The sequence below is a fragment of the Panicum virgatum genome, chromosome 6K, assembly GCF_016808335.1.
Source record: "Panicum virgatum strain AP13 chromosome 6K, P.virgatum_v5, whole genome shotgun sequence".
Classification (NCBI taxonomy): Eukaryota; Viridiplantae; Streptophyta; class Magnoliopsida; order Poales; family Poaceae; genus Panicum; species Panicum virgatum.
This window is the reverse complement of record NC_053141.1, coordinates 8078144-8094825: the sequence shown is the minus strand read 5'-3', so window position 1 is coordinate 8094825 and position 16682 is coordinate 8078144. Positions and strand designations below refer to the sequence as shown.

The following is a 16682-nucleotide window of genomic DNA, read 5'->3' as shown; positions in this document are numbered from 1 at the left end:
CCCCCCTCCGCCCCCCGCCGGGCCGCCACCGCCTCCGCAACAGCCTCGTCCCGCCCCCTCGATGCTCTCTCCCGCCTCCCGCCGCTAGCCGCCGCGCTCGCGAACGCGCTTCCCCGCCACCAGCTCTCTCCCGCGCTGTTGCGCAGCGAGAGACGGCGCCACCCTGCGGCCTCGGTTTCTACGGGGCCGGCGGCCGCGCTGCGGGGGCGAAGGCGGCCCGGTCCAAGCTGAGGCGGTTCGTGGGATCCATGGCGGTGGCGGCGCCGGCGCCGGCGCCGGCGCCGGTGCCGCTGCTGCGGTGCCGCGGCTCGGCGCCGCCGTGGCTCTAGTCGTCGTCGCACTTCTTCCTCCGCCGCCGCGCCCGCCGCTCCTCGCCGCCGCCGGCGCTGTCCGGATGCAGGAGGTAGTCGCCGCGGCACCGATTCGGAGATTTGTTCATGCCGGTTCTGCGCTGTTTCTCCTGTTGGGTTATTCGATGGTCGTTCTGCCCCTTTAGGGGGCCGTTGAAACGTCTCGAAAAATGATTCGTGTATTGTTCTAGGTGTGGAGTGACTAGGTGGATTTGCGTTTTCAGTATTGTACCCAATGGGATTTAGGCTGTCCTAGGATGTCTGTTCTTTTGGTTCGAAATGATTAGCCCCATGTCGTGGTTAGTGTAAATACAGTGTTTGACAACTAAGTAGAGGATGCGCTGGTTGACATTAGTAGTTATGTTAGGCAAGGCAGCACGGTCTCACCTAGTCACCTTCTATTGCCCCGTTGTTTGAACCTGTTCATGTGCTGCCTGAAAGATGTGGTCCACTGAAACTTGTTCTATCATCTGATATGCTCTCCTTTACCTGTCTTTCAGTACTTAGGAGTTTCACGTTGCTTTTATGCTTTCTAACTTTGGTAATCGTTCTGGCTGACAGGCAAGACTATTCTCATAGCTCAGATATGAGAGTTCGAGAAGGCAGCGCTTTCAAGCTTGGATTCTATGCCAACTTAAACGTGCAAAATATTGCACAAGAATGGCTTGTTGAGAGCAGGAGGCTGTTTTATCTCAGAACTGTCAACAATGTCACGAACAACATCTATAAGGGCACCACTCCTCTACGGGCTGGGAACCTACAAAGTGAACTCTCAGAAGACCACAGGGGTTTAAACTACCCTTCCTTGCGCAATATAAGAGAACATGTATCATCTAAGTCAGTTGTAAATAGACATGAAAACACTGAACTGGTCAGGCATAGTATGATAAATCAGCCTGTGCAATCAGTGTTCCCAGTAAGTGTTGTTAATAGTAGTGTCAAACAAAGCATGCCTAGAGGCCCAAATGTGGGGATTCCTTTGCATGACATCTCTAAGACAGAGGTAATTTTGGAGCTGAATGATAAGGTTCATGAAGTCAATGACAAAAAGGTCAAGAAAATTGTAGTTAAAAAAAGGGTTTCATCTTTGCCAACTAAAGCATCCTTCTCCAAGGAATCTATGGAAGCACAGAAGGAAGTTGCTGCCATCTACGACAAAGTTTTGGTAGTTGACAATATCGAGTCAGCTAGGACCGTTGTTCAACTGCTTACTACAAAGTACAAGAACTTTATTCATGCATGTGACACGGAGGTAAAAAGGAACCCTGCTTGATTTATTTGCTTTCATATGTAGTGGTTTTGTTGTCCATCCTTATTCACCAAGGCAAATCATTTGTTTCATAAAGACAGCAAAATGTTCCATTGTTTATAAGTATTAGGTTTAAAGTTGAGTAATGTCTTTTTACTGTGAAGTGCCATCTGTTATGTATTACATCCTGTGTTTGTTCCAATTTCGTAGTTATCAGAAGAAGCTTATTTCTGATAGTGATTGGTTATAGATTGTAATACCTGCAACTCCATTTGCCGACCCCAAGTATTTGGTCATTCTTGGTCTATTTTCCTCATGAATGTACCAAAATCGACCATAGGAAATGGAAGAGTTTAAGTCAGTGTCATGATTCATGTTGAAGATTGCAATCTGTATCAGTTTTTCTTTGTTTCATGAGCTATGCCCATTGTCTACTGCTAGATTAGCAACTTATGAGCAGAAGTAAACTCAGTTGTAGTGATTGGAGTTTAATATTTGTGCAGGTAGCAAATATTGACGTTAAAGATGAGACACCAGTTGGTCATGGACAAGTAACATGCTTTAGCATCTATTCAGCAAATTCTAATGCACAGGTCGCTGATTTTGGAAATGGAAAAACTTCCATTTGGGTTGATGTCCTGGATGGTGGGAGGGATGTCCTGATGGAGTTTGTTCCTTTTTTTGAAGATCCATCCATCAAGAAGGTGCAATTCTTTTCCTCTTTGAGTTTGGAGTAACTTCATGGCCATTTTTCTTCTTTTATGTGTTTGTTGAAAGTGTATTCTACACTTTCTTTATTACTCTATTTACTGTTACAGACTATACTTGAAACAAATTGGGTACACTTCACAATTTTAGCCTTCACCATTTCACAAGATTGTCAACATGGAAAAGCTACAGGCTTTCTAACTGCAAAACCGTACCTGGTTACCCACCAAAGGCATTACATGTCAACTACTTTTAGCTTTGTTTTCTTGAATTATCTGAAGTGAACATCCATTTCCTCAGGTTTGGCATAACTATAGCTTTGATAGCCATGTCATTGAGAACCATGGAATTAAAGTTGCTGGGTTTCATGCTGATACAATGCATCTTGCACACCTTTGGGATTCATCGAGGAGAACTGATGGTGGATATTCTCTTGAAGGACTTACAAATGACTGTAGAGTCATGGATACTGCTCCAGAGGATTTACCTAATGCTGGAAAGACATCAATGAAAACCATCTTTGGCAAGAAAAAAGTTAGAAAGGATGGATCTGAAGGGATCAATGTGCCTGAACCTTGAACTTATTTCTTTCGGGTTTCATCTCTAGCCTACCCCAACTTGCTTGGGAAAAAAGGCTATGTTGTTGTTGTTGTTGATGATGGATCTGAAGGGAAAGTCATATCTGTTGACTCAGTCGAAAAGTTACAAAGGGAAGACAGAGAGTTGTGGATTTGCTATTCTTCACTAGATTCAATGAGCACCTTGAGGCTTTATGAGAGCTTAAAAAGAAAGCTTGAAACAAAGGTATGGATCTTTGATGGTTGCCCCAGGGGCACAATGTACGATTTCTATGAAGAGTATTGGCGTCCCTTCGGTGCCCTTCTTGTGAAGATGGAAACAGAGGGAATGCTTGTTGATCGTGGTTACCTTTCAGAGATAGAAAAGGCTGCTATTGCTGAACGAGAAGTAGCTGCAAATAAGTTTCGGAAGTGGGCATCTAAATACTGTCCTGATGCCAAGTACATGAATGTGAATAGCGATACTCAAATTCGCCAACTTCTCTTTGGTGGCATTGAAAATAGGTATTGTTTTGCACTTATCCCTTCACTAACTTCATATACCTTCCTGAGTGCACTTCATCTTTGGATCTTTATGAAAGGTTGCTAGTAATTATGATAGTGGTTTGCTGTAGAATATGTAAATTCGATGGCAATTAATATGTACAGTTCTAATCCCTAAAGTCGATTGGTATTGACCTCTATCCACTTATGTGAGCATCCACAACCATTTCTAAGAGGAAAATGAATTCTCCTTTGCCTTCTGTATCTACTTACAATTTTGTGTATGTAATATACTAGGCAGAAGTGAACTGAATCTCTTTAGTTTTCTTTTGTATCTTTTAGTAATTGATCGTGCATATATCCTTGGAAACTTAAGCTTTTTTTCACATCATTTCTGTATAATTCCTAAAAGTGTTAACATTGTTATCTTTGTAACAGACATAAATCTGGTGAAACTTGGCCACACAGTAAAACTTTTAAAGTGCTAAATGAAGAAAGTGTAGATGCAGAGGGAAAGAAGACTTCAAAGTATCGTACAATCAAACTTTGCAGTATCGTTGAAGATCTGAAAATTGATATGTTCACCCCTAGTGGCTGGCCATCAGTCAGCGGGGATGCATTGAGAAGTTTGGCTGGTAAAATACCTACAAAACATATTTACACAATAGACGATAATGAAGGGGATGAAGAAGATACTAGTGGTTCAGAACATTCTGAGCAGGAAGTAGATGAAAGTTCGTCATATGGAATAGCACATGAAGCGTTTGGTGGAGGAAAGAAGGGAAAAGAAGCATGCAATGCAATTGCAGCTTTATGTGAAATATGTTCTATCGATTCATTGATATCCAATTTCATTCTTCCCTTGCAGGTTAGTCATCTGATCTTGTAAGTTGTCATTCCTACCTTACTGACAATGCAAATCAGGTTTCACTGGTGCGTGGCATGCTCACAGCTCAAAATTCTTGTTGTAAACTGAAAACTATAGCATCATGAGAAAACGTGCTGATTCACTTAGGGTTACAAGCTCTTTTTTCTTTTGCTTTTCCTTTTGTTGAGAGGAAGCATGAAATTTACCAAACAGTCAGTTTAAAGTTTAGTTGGTTTGCAGTAGTAGCGTTTGTAAATTTTGTTTCTTTGCAAAACAATTGTTGCATTTAGTTATTATGATTGCATGTTTTTTGTTACTTCAATTCTACCATGAAGATTCGTTTCTTATTTGCCACTTTGCGATATTGTTCGCCACTTTGCGATATCTTTGAGGGCTTTAAAGGTGCTTAGCTACATCATGTTGGCACTGTAGTGTGGATTGTGAGTGAGAACATTGCAACATTGTGTTTCTGCCAGCTTTTGTCAGCATAACAGTTATGCTTACCTAACTGCATTCAACTAAGTGTTTCTGTGTGTTGTGTATCTGAAAGCTTCCTTACTCCATGATAGGGAGATCATATATCTTGTGCAGAGGCGTGCATCCACTGTTCATTAAACATCAATACTGAGACTGGACGTTTGTCAGCACGAACGCCAAATCTACAGGTATCCATAATCTTTTGTGAAAGTAGGAATAGGGAGGCAAAACTGAATTGATTGATAGGGAGTACAAGGTGTACAATATATAGGCAAGGAAACCCTAGGGATGGTTTATAGAACAGCACCAATCAAGGGATCCTTGCCTAATCTATCATCAATACCATAAAACCCTATGGTGCAATCCACGGCAAACTGGCCGGGGTGCCTCAAAGCCCACATGAGCCGGCCCTATAGGACCAATACTCCATTCTAACATTTTGTGTTTATGTGGGATTTGTAAGGAGTTTTATAAATCTACATGGTATCTCTAAGGAGCTTTTGTATCACCATCTCTGGATTGTCAAGGACAAAGATACAAAGAAGTGGGATTTACAAGCCATGTTTTCAAATCGTCTAGTCGAACCTAGTCGCCATGGGACCGATCAGACGACTAGTCACGATTAGTCGTCAATCAGGCCGATTAGTCGAGCTTAGTCGGTCCTAGTCGTCTGCCTAGTCGTCCTATGTGTCCCAGGACCGATATGATATATGTACTACATATTACTTAATAAAAAGCAAGTATGAAGGCAACAATAATGGTCGATTTTTCACTTATTTGTGAGAGATGATTTGTGAGCTGTCCAGAACTCTGTATTCCTGTCCCATAGTCCATATTCCTGTCTCTTAGCCTCTATATACCAAAAACCCAATGGGCCACCTTGCCAGCCCATCACCGGCCGAGGCCCACAACTCAAACAGCCCACAAAACAATCTCAAGTCTGATCGTTTTCCAACCTGATCGTGCGACTAATCGCGACTAGTCGACGACTAGTCGGACGACTAGAAAACTAGTCGCCCAGACCTACTTGGTGTCCCTTATCGGGGTCACCGGACCGATAAGCCCGACCAATCGCGATTAGTCGGACGACTAGATAACATGGTTTACAAGTTACATGTTTATTCAAGAAAATAATCAAATCACAGTGCCAATTTTTGCTCACTGGTATTAAAAGCTACAGTTCCAGATATTGTGGTCCAAGATGGATGTGTTATGTCTAATGTCTGCTGATTACAGCCTGTGGCTTCAGCATTCACCAGAGGCAATATAAATGAAATCCTCCACAGAAATCTGATAAAAATGATTAACTTACCTACCTCACTTTTGCCATATCTCACTACTCTTTTGAGTGAACATCAGGTTACACGTTTGAAATCTTCATTTCTTAATGAACTGCAGCTACCATTATGCTTCTTAATTCTACTTGGATAAAAATATATAAATATATTTGCCTCCAGAAGTGGCAAACGATTTAATTCTACCTTCTAGTTGTGATATAGTTTAGATATGTAAATGGTGCTCACTGCTAAAGTAACACCTTATTCTTTTGGTCAATACTATTAATTGAACTCAATATGTGCCCCTTCCAGAACCAACCTGCCCTTGAAAAGGATAGGTATAAGATTCGCCAAGCTTTCGTTGCAGCTCCAGGAAATTCTCTCATTGTTGCTGATTATGGTCAGGTGTGCTAACTAAGTGCTCAATAGTCATGTTTTTGTCCTTGAATTGTTTGAGCAATTTCATTCTTAGTCTCTTATTAAATCAATGTTTTAATGTAGCTGGAGCTGAGGATCTTAGCCCACCTTACTAATTGTAAAAGCATGTTGGATGCTTTCAAGGCTGGTGGTGACTTCCATTCTAGAACTGCTATGAATATGTACCAGCATATCCGTGATGCTGTTGATGAAAAGAAAGTTCTTCTTGAGTGGCACCCTCAACCTGGTCAAGAGGAACCTCCGGCGCCTCTATTGAAGGTACACCAAGTGCTACTACTTTTTTTTCCAGCTTTGGTGCTTCTTAGAAGCTGTCTTGATTTGTTTTATTTGTCTTTTACTTTATATCTACATATTGCATTTTTGATGCAATTATAATCTCCAGCTTGTTATTCATTCAATCAAATTCTTATTTCCTTTTCTAAATGATATAGGGATATATACCGTTCCTGTACTTTTGGGATTTATGAACATTTTAATGCCATTTCACTTGCAGAATGGTGTCATTCCACAATATTTTTTGGATAGACCAATCTATTGCACAATTTTTTTTTAATTCCATTCTATCAGGATGGATGCGCTCACCCCTAGCATGGGGCATTACACTAACCAAGAATGTCATTGTATTCCATGCATGTGTTGTCGAGCAGCATTTATATAGCCTAAATGTTTGAACTCTCACATCAGAAGCGAATCTTAAATGACAGTTATGAATTTTTGCAAGAGAAGATACATCCATTTTGTTATCAATTACTACTGAGCAGGAATTTTCTTTGTGCTTTTAGTTTGCCAAATCCTTCATGCCCCGTTTTTAGTATTATATGATTAAGGAAATATATTTACATCGATTTTACAGAACTGGTTGAAGATACTGGCTTCAAGCTTTGGTACACGGGGGCATCACCGGGTAGGAATGGTGTAGGTATCTTGATTGATAGGAGCCTTAAGGATGGAGTCGTAGAGGTTAGAAGGCAAGGCGACCGGATTATCCTAATCCGGATGGTAGTTGGAGATTCGGCTTTAAATGTGATCAGTGCCTATGCCCCTCAAGTAGGTCTTAGTGAGAGCACCAAGATGCAGTTCTGGGAAGATCTAGATAGCATGGTTAGTACCGTGACTACCAGCGAGAAACTCTTTATAGGAGGAGATCTCAACGGCCATGTGGGTGCGACTAATGTAAGATTCGAGCGAGTGCACGGGGGTTTTGGGTATGGTAGCAGGAGTCAAGAGGGGGGGGGGATGTGTTGAACTTCGCGTTGGCCTACGACTTGTTGATAGCGAATACCGTTTTCAAGAAGAGGGAATCACATCTTGTGACGTTTCGTAGTGGACAATACTCGAGCCAGATCGACTTTATCCTTGCTAGGAGGGAGGATAGACGTGATTGCTTAGATTGTAAGGTGATACCTAGGGAGTGTGTTGTCCCTCAACACAAGCTTGTGGTGGCGGACTTTCGTCTTCGGGTACGTGTCCACCGGGACAAATGTGCCAAGATTGCGAGAACAAAGTGGTGGAAGCTTAGAAGGGAAGCGCCACAAGCGTTTAAGGAGAGGATGCTAGGTGAGGGGCCTTGGGAAGAAGGAGAAGATGCAGATGACATGTGGCTAAAGATGACAACATGTGTTAAAAAGGTGGCCTCAGAGGTGTTTGGCGTGAGTAGTGGAGACAAACAGGAGGGGAAAGACACCTGGTGGTGGAACGACGAGGTGCAAACAGCTATTAAGGAGAAGGAGTGTTTCAAGCGTCTCCACCTTGACAAGAGTGCAGCCAACATCGAGGGCTATAAATTAGCGAAGAGGGTTGCAAAGCGAGCTGTGAGTGTAGCAAAGGGTAAGGCGTATGATGACCTGTATCAGCGGCTAGGCACGAAGGAAGGGGAGAAGGACATTTATAGGATGGCTAGGATTCGCGAGCGGAAGACAATGGACATCAACCAAATCAAATGCATCAAGGATGGGACAGATCGACTGCTAGTGAAGGATGAGGAGATCAGGGATAGATGGAGAGAGTACTTTGACAAGTTGTTTAATGGGGAGAGTGAGGGCCCTACCCTTGAGTTAGATGACTCTTTTGACGATACCAACAGACGCTTTGTGAGGAGAATTCAGGAGGTAGAGATCGGAGAGGCTTTGAAGAGGATGAAGGGAGGTAAAGTGATGTGCTCTGATGGTATCCCCATTGAGGTGTGGAGATGCCTAGGTGATAGAGCAATAGTATGGTTAACTAAGCTTTTTAACCTCATTTTTCGGTCAAACAAGATGCCGGAAGAATGGAGGAGAAGTATATTAGTACCTATCTTTAAAAACAAGGGCGATGTTCAAAGTTGTACTAACTACCGTGGAATTAAGCTGATGAGTCATACGATGAAGTTCTGGGAGAGGGTTATCGAGCATCGCCTAAGAAGAGTGACAAGTGTGACCCAAAACTAGTTTGGGTTCATGTCTGGAAGGTCAACCACGGAGGTGATTTTCTTAATACGACAATTGATGGAGAGATATAGGGAGCAGAAGAAGGACTTGCACATAGTCTTTATTGACCTCGAGAATGCGTATGACAAAGTACCGAGAAATGTCATGTGGTGGGCCTTGGAGAAGCACAAAGTCCCAACTAAGTACATTACCCTCATCAAGGATATGTACAAGGATGCGACGACGTTTATCCGGACATGTGATGGCGACACCACTGACTTTCTTATTAACATAGGCCTACACCAGGGGTCAGCTTTGAGCCCTTATTTATTTGCTTTAGTGATGGATGAGGTCACAAGGGATATACAAGGTGAGATCCCTTGGTGTATGCTCTTTGCTGATGATGTGGTGCTAGTTGACGAGAGTAGGGCAGGGGTTAATACTTAATAGTAAGTTAGAGCTGTGGAGACGCACGTTAGAGTCGAAAGAGTTTAGACTTAGTAGGACCAAGACCGATTACATGATGTGTGATTTCAGCGCGGCTAGGCATGAGGAGGGAGACGTTAGTCTAGATAGGCAAGTTGTGGCCCAGAAGGATAATTTTCGGTATTTAGGATCGGTGCTACAAAAGGATGGCGATATTGATGAAGATGTTAGTCATAGAATTTCAGCTGGCTGGTTGAAATGACGTCAAGCTTCTGGCATCTTTTGTGACAAAAGGGTGCCACAAAAGCTAAAAGGCAAGTTCTATAGGACAGCAATTCGCCCGGCGATGTTATACGGTGCTGAATGTTGGCCTACAAAAAAGCGACATGTCCAGCAACTGAGTGTAGCGGAGATGCGGATGTTGCGAGGGTTTTGCGAGCACAAGGAGGGATAGAGTCCGAAACGAAGCTATTCGCGATAGGGTCGGGGTGGCATCAATTGAGGAGAAACTTACCCAACATTGGCTGAGATGGTTTGGACATGTCCAACGGAGGCCTCCTGAGGCGCCGATGCGTAGTGGTGTTCTTGAGCAGGTCGATAATGTAAAGAGGGGTAGAGGTAGACCTAAACTGATTTGGAATGAGTCGGTTAAGAGAGACTAAGGATTGGAATATCTCTAAAGAGATAGTTTTGGATAGGAGCGCTTGGAGACTAACTATCAATGTGCCTGAACCATGATTTTTTTTCTTCTTTTGGGTTTCATCTCTAGCCTACTCCAACTTGCTTGGGAAAAAAGACTGTTGTTGTTGTTGTTGATTTTACAGAACTGCATAAGAGTATATGAAATAGATATACCCATATGAATTGTGAAGAAGTTGATCGAATTTAGTGTTACTATTTTAGGATGCTTTTGGTGCTGAGAGGAGGAAAGCTAAAATGCTTAATTTCTCGATTGCGTATGGAAAAACAGCTGTTGGGCTATCTCGAGATTGGAAGGTATGAGACTAATTACTACCAACCTACATCTGCATTTCAAATTAGGGTAGCAGCGTCATTGCTGTCATCAAACTATGCAGGAAATTACTTGATCTGTAATGGATCATTTCCTTTTAGCGTTGACTAGATTCTTTATATCACAACTCATCCAGGCACCCAGCCAGACAACAATTGATGGTTTCAGAGTTTTCATAACTTGATCTGAGTCTCACTGCTGAGGATGCTTTGTTCCCTTAGTTCTTCTTTGCCAACTTCTGAGATACATAGCTTATTAGCTCTCTATTTAAATTTCTAACACGTTAGATATTGGTCATTGCCAATTCAATTACTCCTATATGTTTTTCCCTTCAAGTTTTATACTTGGTACGGTATTTTTTTTACGAAAGTGTTATAACCATATCCGGAGTTGTTCTCTAGGTATCTGTTAAGGAGGCAAGGGATACACTCAAGCTATGGTATGGAGATAGAAAAGAAGTGTTAGCTTGGCAAAAGAGGCAAAAGAAGCTTGCACACGAGAAATGCGAAGTTTACACTTTGCTTGGTCGATCGCGTCGTTTTCCTAACTTGACTCAATTTGGTCCTGGTCAACGAGGTCATATTGAGCGTGCTGCCATAAATGCACCAGTGCAGGTACTTATTGCTAATTGTGGCTCGACAGTTATGCTTCATTACTTCTCAAACATGATCTTCAGCTTGGTATCTGTCTGATCCTCAGGGAAGTGCAGCAGATGTTGCCATGTGTGCCATGCTTGAGATCGAAAGGAATACCCGTCTTAAGGAGCTTGGTTGGAGGCTCCTACTGCAGGTTCATCTTTTGTTTACAAATATATGCATTCTGCCTGACAACTTTACATCTTCAAAGAAGGGCAAACCACTATCGTTTTTTTATGTAAACAAAAATGAAGTCAACGAACAACAAGCACATATTCCATAACATCATTCACTCAAAGTTAACATCATTCACTCAAAGTTTGCATTTGTTTGCATCTGTCAGGTGCATGATGAAGTGATACTGGAAGGGCCCACAGATTCTGCTGAGACGGCCAAGGCCATAGTGGTGGAGTGTATGTCCAAACCTTTCTACGGAACCAACATCCTGAATGTTGACCTGGCTGTCGACGCCAAGTGCGCAAAGAGCTGGTACGCTGCCAAATAGACTGAACACATCCTGTCATCCTAAAAATGTCCAGATGCACATTTGCCCCCCCACACGGTTGATGACAATGGTGCGATCAAAGACCTCTCCGGCCAGATAAAAAAAAAATGGACTTGAGTCATCATGGAGACTGCATCTCCAGGATTGTCAAGTTTGAAGCGGCAAACCCAACCACGACAGTATCACACGCCCATTTCTTGGTGGCAGTTGCCTGGAGCTGTGAATGTACACTAGTAGTGTAATAGAACGTAGATTTCTTGTAGTGTAGGTTCTCAGTAGGGTCAGATACTCAGATCAGAGTTTAGGTGGCTTGATCATGAGAGAAGTAGCAGTGCCAAAGCATGCTGTTTTGTTCATAAGATTACTTGTTCAGCATGCTGGTGCGTTAGGTTAGTTTCCAAATTTGTTCTGTTTCCAGTGAGGCCGACTACCGTCGTTTGCGGGCTTGCGGCTGGTGATGCCGGGCTTATGTTTGGTCCAGGGATAACACAGTTCAGCTTTTATGTTATTGTCTCCATTTCCCTTGAGCTAATTTATTTTGTAATCAACACTTTTGTGTTATAGCCTATAGGGGGATTGGACCTGGGTTCGGTAGCAACCTCAAATTATCTCTCCCTCTACCTCGTCACAAATATCGCAAACAAGTAACATTCTAGACGCTGATGTAAGCAGTTTTGACTTCTAGTTTTGGAGTAACAATTTTTTTGAGAATCTACATGTATCATTTTCAAATATCCATACTCAACAGACAAAAAACTAATTAGAAATTTATTTTTAGAATAATCCAATTAACATAAAGTATCCTTATTTGTGACAGTATGGCGTACTTCCTCCGTTTCAAATTATAGGTCATTTGATTTTTTTACCCTAAGTTTGACTATTCTTCTTATTCAAAAGTTTGTGCAAAATATCACTTTTTTTTTGTTGTGTGTTGCTTTATGAATACAAGATCTTCAAGAATGATTTAAATTTGGCAATGTTTGCATAAATTTTTTGAATAAAATGAGTGATTAAAATTAGAGTAAAAAAAGTCAAACGGTAGTACCTTTTAAGCCCCACAGAGTCCTCCAACACCCCCAAACCCAACTTCTCTACCTTCTGCTGCACGTCGGCTAACTCCCTTCCGTCTTTAGGTGACTGATAAATAGGATGTGTCATGTGTGTATGAAATTCTAAGTTTCGCAATCACACGCTTAAAATCTAGCTTTCATGAAAATCGCAACTTATAGAAAAAGAAAAGGAATTGTGTAAGAACTTGGCTTAAATGCAGCACAAGTGCCCGTCCGATCCGGAGACGGAATCCGAGCTTCCTTTCGGGCGAAGCAAACCCAGAGCCGGAAGTCACCTGGCTCCCCGACTTCGCCAAAGTTTGCTTAATCCCAACCTTAATCACCCAGACAAAACCCCACCCGGAAACAGACAGCGTGGATCCCCCTACCTCCGTCCACGTGTCGGCAACGGACGGCCCAGATCCCTCGCGCAGTGGAGCAGGGCCCCCGCCGCGTGCTACGCGCACACCGACCTGCCCCCCGTCGGCTCCACCTCCACCTCATCGCCTCCCTCCTCAAATTCCCTCCTCTTCTTCCCCCTCTTCAGATCGAATCGAACCCCACGCGCAAATCCCCCCGCCGCTCGCGCGCTTCCGATCGGGTGGCCGCTTCCCACACCACCGCACCCCACCCCACCCCTAGCCGGGCGCCATGTCGATGCTGGACGCCTTCTTTAAGGGCGGCGGCGGCGGCGGCTTCCGCGGCGCCAAGTGGTAAGTGCGCGCGGGGTTTCTCTGTTTCCGGGGTTGGGGGATTTCTGGTTGAGCTTCGGTTGTCTGTTCGATTCGTGCGGTTCCGGTCCTGATTGGGTTCTCTGGTGCTGCGTGCCGGCGGCCGGGCGCGCAGCAAGACGCTGCTGAAGCTGACGATCCCGCGGATCAAGCTGCTGCGGAACCGCCGGGAGCTGCAGCTGCGCCAGATGCGGAGGGACATCGCCAAGCTGCTCGAGGCGGGGCAGGAGGCCACTGCGCGGATCAGGGTACGTGGAGCCTCTCGTGCCTGTCGATTTGGAGCTCCGGGTGGAGGCGCTACTGGTTTTTGGTTCCTGGCTAATCGGACGCTGCTGTAGGTGGAGCACATCATCCGGGAGGAGAACATGATGGCCGCGCAGGAGATCCTCGAGCTCTTCTGCGAGCTCATCGCCGTCCGCCTGCCCATCATCGAGGCGCAAAAGTCCGTTCCTCTCTCTCGCTTTCCATTTCACAACTCGTAACTGCAGATGCTAATGTTCATGCTGTCAGTTGTCGATCTAAGGGTCACGTGCATTGCAGTCTAAGCTGGTTGTAGCTTGACTGCCCCTTGAAGTGGCAAAGTATGCTGGAGCAGCAGTGTGCTTGCTTGGGATTTCTAATTACTCGTTCACTGTTATTTTTGTTGCCCAAGGATTTTTGAGGTGTTTTTGTATTGTGTGAAGTTCGATGTGTTGAGACACCACCTTAGCACCAGCTTCACTGTAATCTCCTGTTACTGGTCAGTTGGTTGCTAATTTGTGGTTCAATGTGGTGTGCCATTAGTGCCAGCATTATTAAACTTCCTTAATATTTGCTGTAGACCTGACTGCGGTACCTAAATATTAGTCATTACTTCACTCACTGCTGTAGTCGATTAAGGCTGTGTTTGTTCCATTCTATAATAACCCTATCTGACTGTTTGAAACAATGGGTTTCTAGCAGACTTTGCCATTTAAGAAAGCATTAGTTTGTTATGTTCATATGATCATATCTCAACGGAGAGAAAGGATCTTCATTCTTGTATCCTCTGCATTGTTATATTCCTTATTATTTGTTTCTGTAGACACTGAGTCTTACATTGTCTGGGTTCCGAGGATGTCATTAAAATTCTATCCAGCTCTTAAAATAAAAAAGAGGTCCACATTAGATGAAAAAAGTGAAACTGCTTTTGTGACTCAAAATGTAATTAGCATGCCACAATAGTTTTGTAGGCTTGCAGATGAGTGTGACTGATATGTGTTTCTTTGTTGTTTTAACCTTCTTCAGGGAGTGCCCCATTGATCTCAAAGAAGCAATATCCAGTATCTGTTTTGCTGCTCCAAGGTGTGCAGACCTGCCTGAACTGATGCAGGTTCAAATGATGTTTGCAACTAAGTATGGGAAGGAGTTTGTTGCTGCAGCTTCGGAGCTGATGCCTGATTGTGGGGTCAATCGACAGGTCATATTGCCTTTTAATTGGGAGTAATTAAACCATGCTACCTGGTAGTTTGAATGTTCATTAACATATATCAAAACAAATGATGTTGCAGATAATTGAACTACTTTCTATTCGTCCCCCTCCTGTTGATGCAAAGTTGAAATTGCTGAAGGAGATCGCTGAGGAGCATGAAGTTGATTGGGATCCATCAGAGACAGAAACAGAATTTCTCAAACCTCATGAAGACCTGTTGGTAAATATATATTTACTTACAATAACAATGACTGTAGTTCAGTAATTTGAATCTCACTTGATACATTTTTCCCTTCTTAGAATGGACCGACCTACTTCAATGGTTCCACGTTACCTCTTCCTAAGGAGAAACATGAGGAAACACTAACTGCAAGTGCTGCAGTGCTGCCTGATGAAGATTATGATTCAGATACTGGTCTCGAGTCACTAGATTTGCCTGAAGTCCCGAAAGCTGCTATTCGTCCACCTACTGATGAGCCATCAACCCCAGATATTGGTCCACATGATCAAAGCTCCAATCCCAATTTGCATTCAGTCTCAAAAGCTGCAATTCGTCCACCTTCTGATGCGCCGTCAACCCAAGATATTGGTTCACATGTTCAAAGCTCCCAGTCGATTCCTCATGAATTCTCAAATTCTACCGACTTGGAGGAGAATCCAACAGCTGATGGTATTTTTAAGATTCAAATGAAAAGCTTGGAACATCTTATTTCTGCTCCATCTGCTCAGACAAGCATACCAGATTCGCTAAATGAAAAGAAGCAATTTATTCCTTTTGCCTCGCCACCACCAGTTGTTGCTACTACTTTGATGGAGAAAACTGAGACAATCCCGTCACCTCCATCTCCTCCAGTGAAGCCAACAGAACCAGAAATCTTCACTAAGAAAATTGATGAAGTGCCTCCTACTGATTACATGTTCTCGAGGCAACCAGAACAGGTACACACAATCTCACATACTGGGAGTGGGACAGAAATAGACTTGGACGATGTATTATCTGCTGCTCAGTCAGCAGCTGAATCAGCAGAGCGAGCTGCATCAGCAGCCCGTGCTGCTGCAAACCTGGCGCAACTGCGCATTGCAGATCTGAAGAAGAATACCAAATCTTACAGTGATGGTGTCCCAAAGGAAAGTCATCATCAGACCGAGGCAACACAGAAACCAGTATTTGATCATCAGGACTCCTTTACCAACAACACACAGGACTATGTGCCTTCCCATGCGCCACAGAGGTCACCATATTTGGATGATCCATACTTCTCCTATCCCAACCTGTTCTCGCCACCGAAACCATGAGGATAGGTTTGCTCGTAGTTGTTCATCATAGTTTGAAGCCTCTGCAATACCATCACTTCAGCTCTGTTCGTTCTTGTGTTTGGCTGTCGCCTGGAAAATTCTGTGTATGCTGAGTTGATACGAAAAAGCTCTAAAGGAGACTACTGCGTTGTTACTAGGTTATTACAAAGACCTGTCTTGTTGAGTCTCTGTAAATTGTACATGTGTGATGTTTGTACCAGTTTCCAAAACATTTATGCAGTTCTACAGGTAATAACAGAAACTGAATCATAGCAAATAATATCCCTTGTCATTTGTTGTGGTACTCTGTCAATAGATTGCTCCACTGGACATCTTGAGCGTGTGATCCAAGTTATCATACTCTTCCAGAGCGTGTGATCGCTGAAAAAGGGGGGATAGCTATTTCTTCTGTCACTTTGTCTCGCTTTTTGTATATCATAGTATAATATAATTGCGGTCGATTTTTGGGCTTGCTGCTAGGAGAATTTGTCATTGTGTTTTCCAATGAATGGATATCTTGTTACATCAGGCAGGGATCACTCCTCGCAAAAAAAAAAAAAGATCACGCAATGCTGCAGACGGCAGAGTGCGGATGCATCTTGCTGGTGGTGGAACAGGCCGGGGTCTGTCAGTGGGCCCAGCGAGGAGGCCCGCCCACGCTCCGAGTGGGCTGGAATCTGCCAATGATTTGGATAATATGCTTTGGCTTTGTTTAGATGGGAAAAGGTGGGAGAAAAAGTCACAT

At 43.5% G+C, this 16682-nt stretch overlaps 2 protein-coding genes across 4 annotated transcripts; both read left to right on the top strand.

Moving 5' to 3' along the window:
- The first annotated feature begins 348 nt into the window (after window positions 1-348).
- On the top strand, window positions 349-11947 carry LOC120711559 (DNA polymerase I A, chloroplastic-like). 3 transcript variants are annotated; one of them, XM_039997118.1, is made up of 13 exons: window positions 349-403; window positions 912-1602; window positions 2103-2303; window positions 2608-2863; window positions 2978-3389; window positions 3807-4236; window positions 4806-4901; window positions 6303-6395; window positions 6492-6686; window positions 10163-10255; window positions 10673-10885; window positions 10971-11060; window positions 11250-11947. In XM_039997118.1, exons 2-13 carry the CDS (start codon window positions 937-939, stop codon window positions 11409-11411), a joined length of 2907 nt encoding a protein of 968 aa, XP_039853052.1. In that variant the 5' UTR covers window positions 349-403; window positions 912-936; the 3' UTR covers window positions 11412-11947. The 3 variants fall into 3 exon arrangements, with proteins under 3 accessions (XP_039853052.1, XP_039853051.1, XP_039853050.1); XM_039997116.1 differs by lacking the exon at window positions 349-403 and having other exon boundaries at window positions 796-1602; XM_039997117.1 differs by lacking the exons at window positions 349-403; window positions 10163-10255 and having other exon boundaries at window positions 795-1602.
- Window positions 11948-12962: 1015 nt separating this feature from the next.
- LOC120711558 lies at window positions 12963-16250 on the top strand. Its single transcript, XM_039997115.1, has 6 exons — window positions 12963-13173; window positions 13307-13439; window positions 13530-13633; window positions 14458-14629; window positions 14721-14861; window positions 14942-16250. Exons 1-6 carry the CDS (start codon window positions 13112-13114, stop codon window positions 15935-15937), a joined length of 1608 nt encoding a protein of 535 aa, XP_039853049.1. The 5' UTR covers window positions 12963-13111; the 3' UTR covers window positions 15938-16250.
- Window positions 16251-16682: the final 432 nt, after the last annotated feature.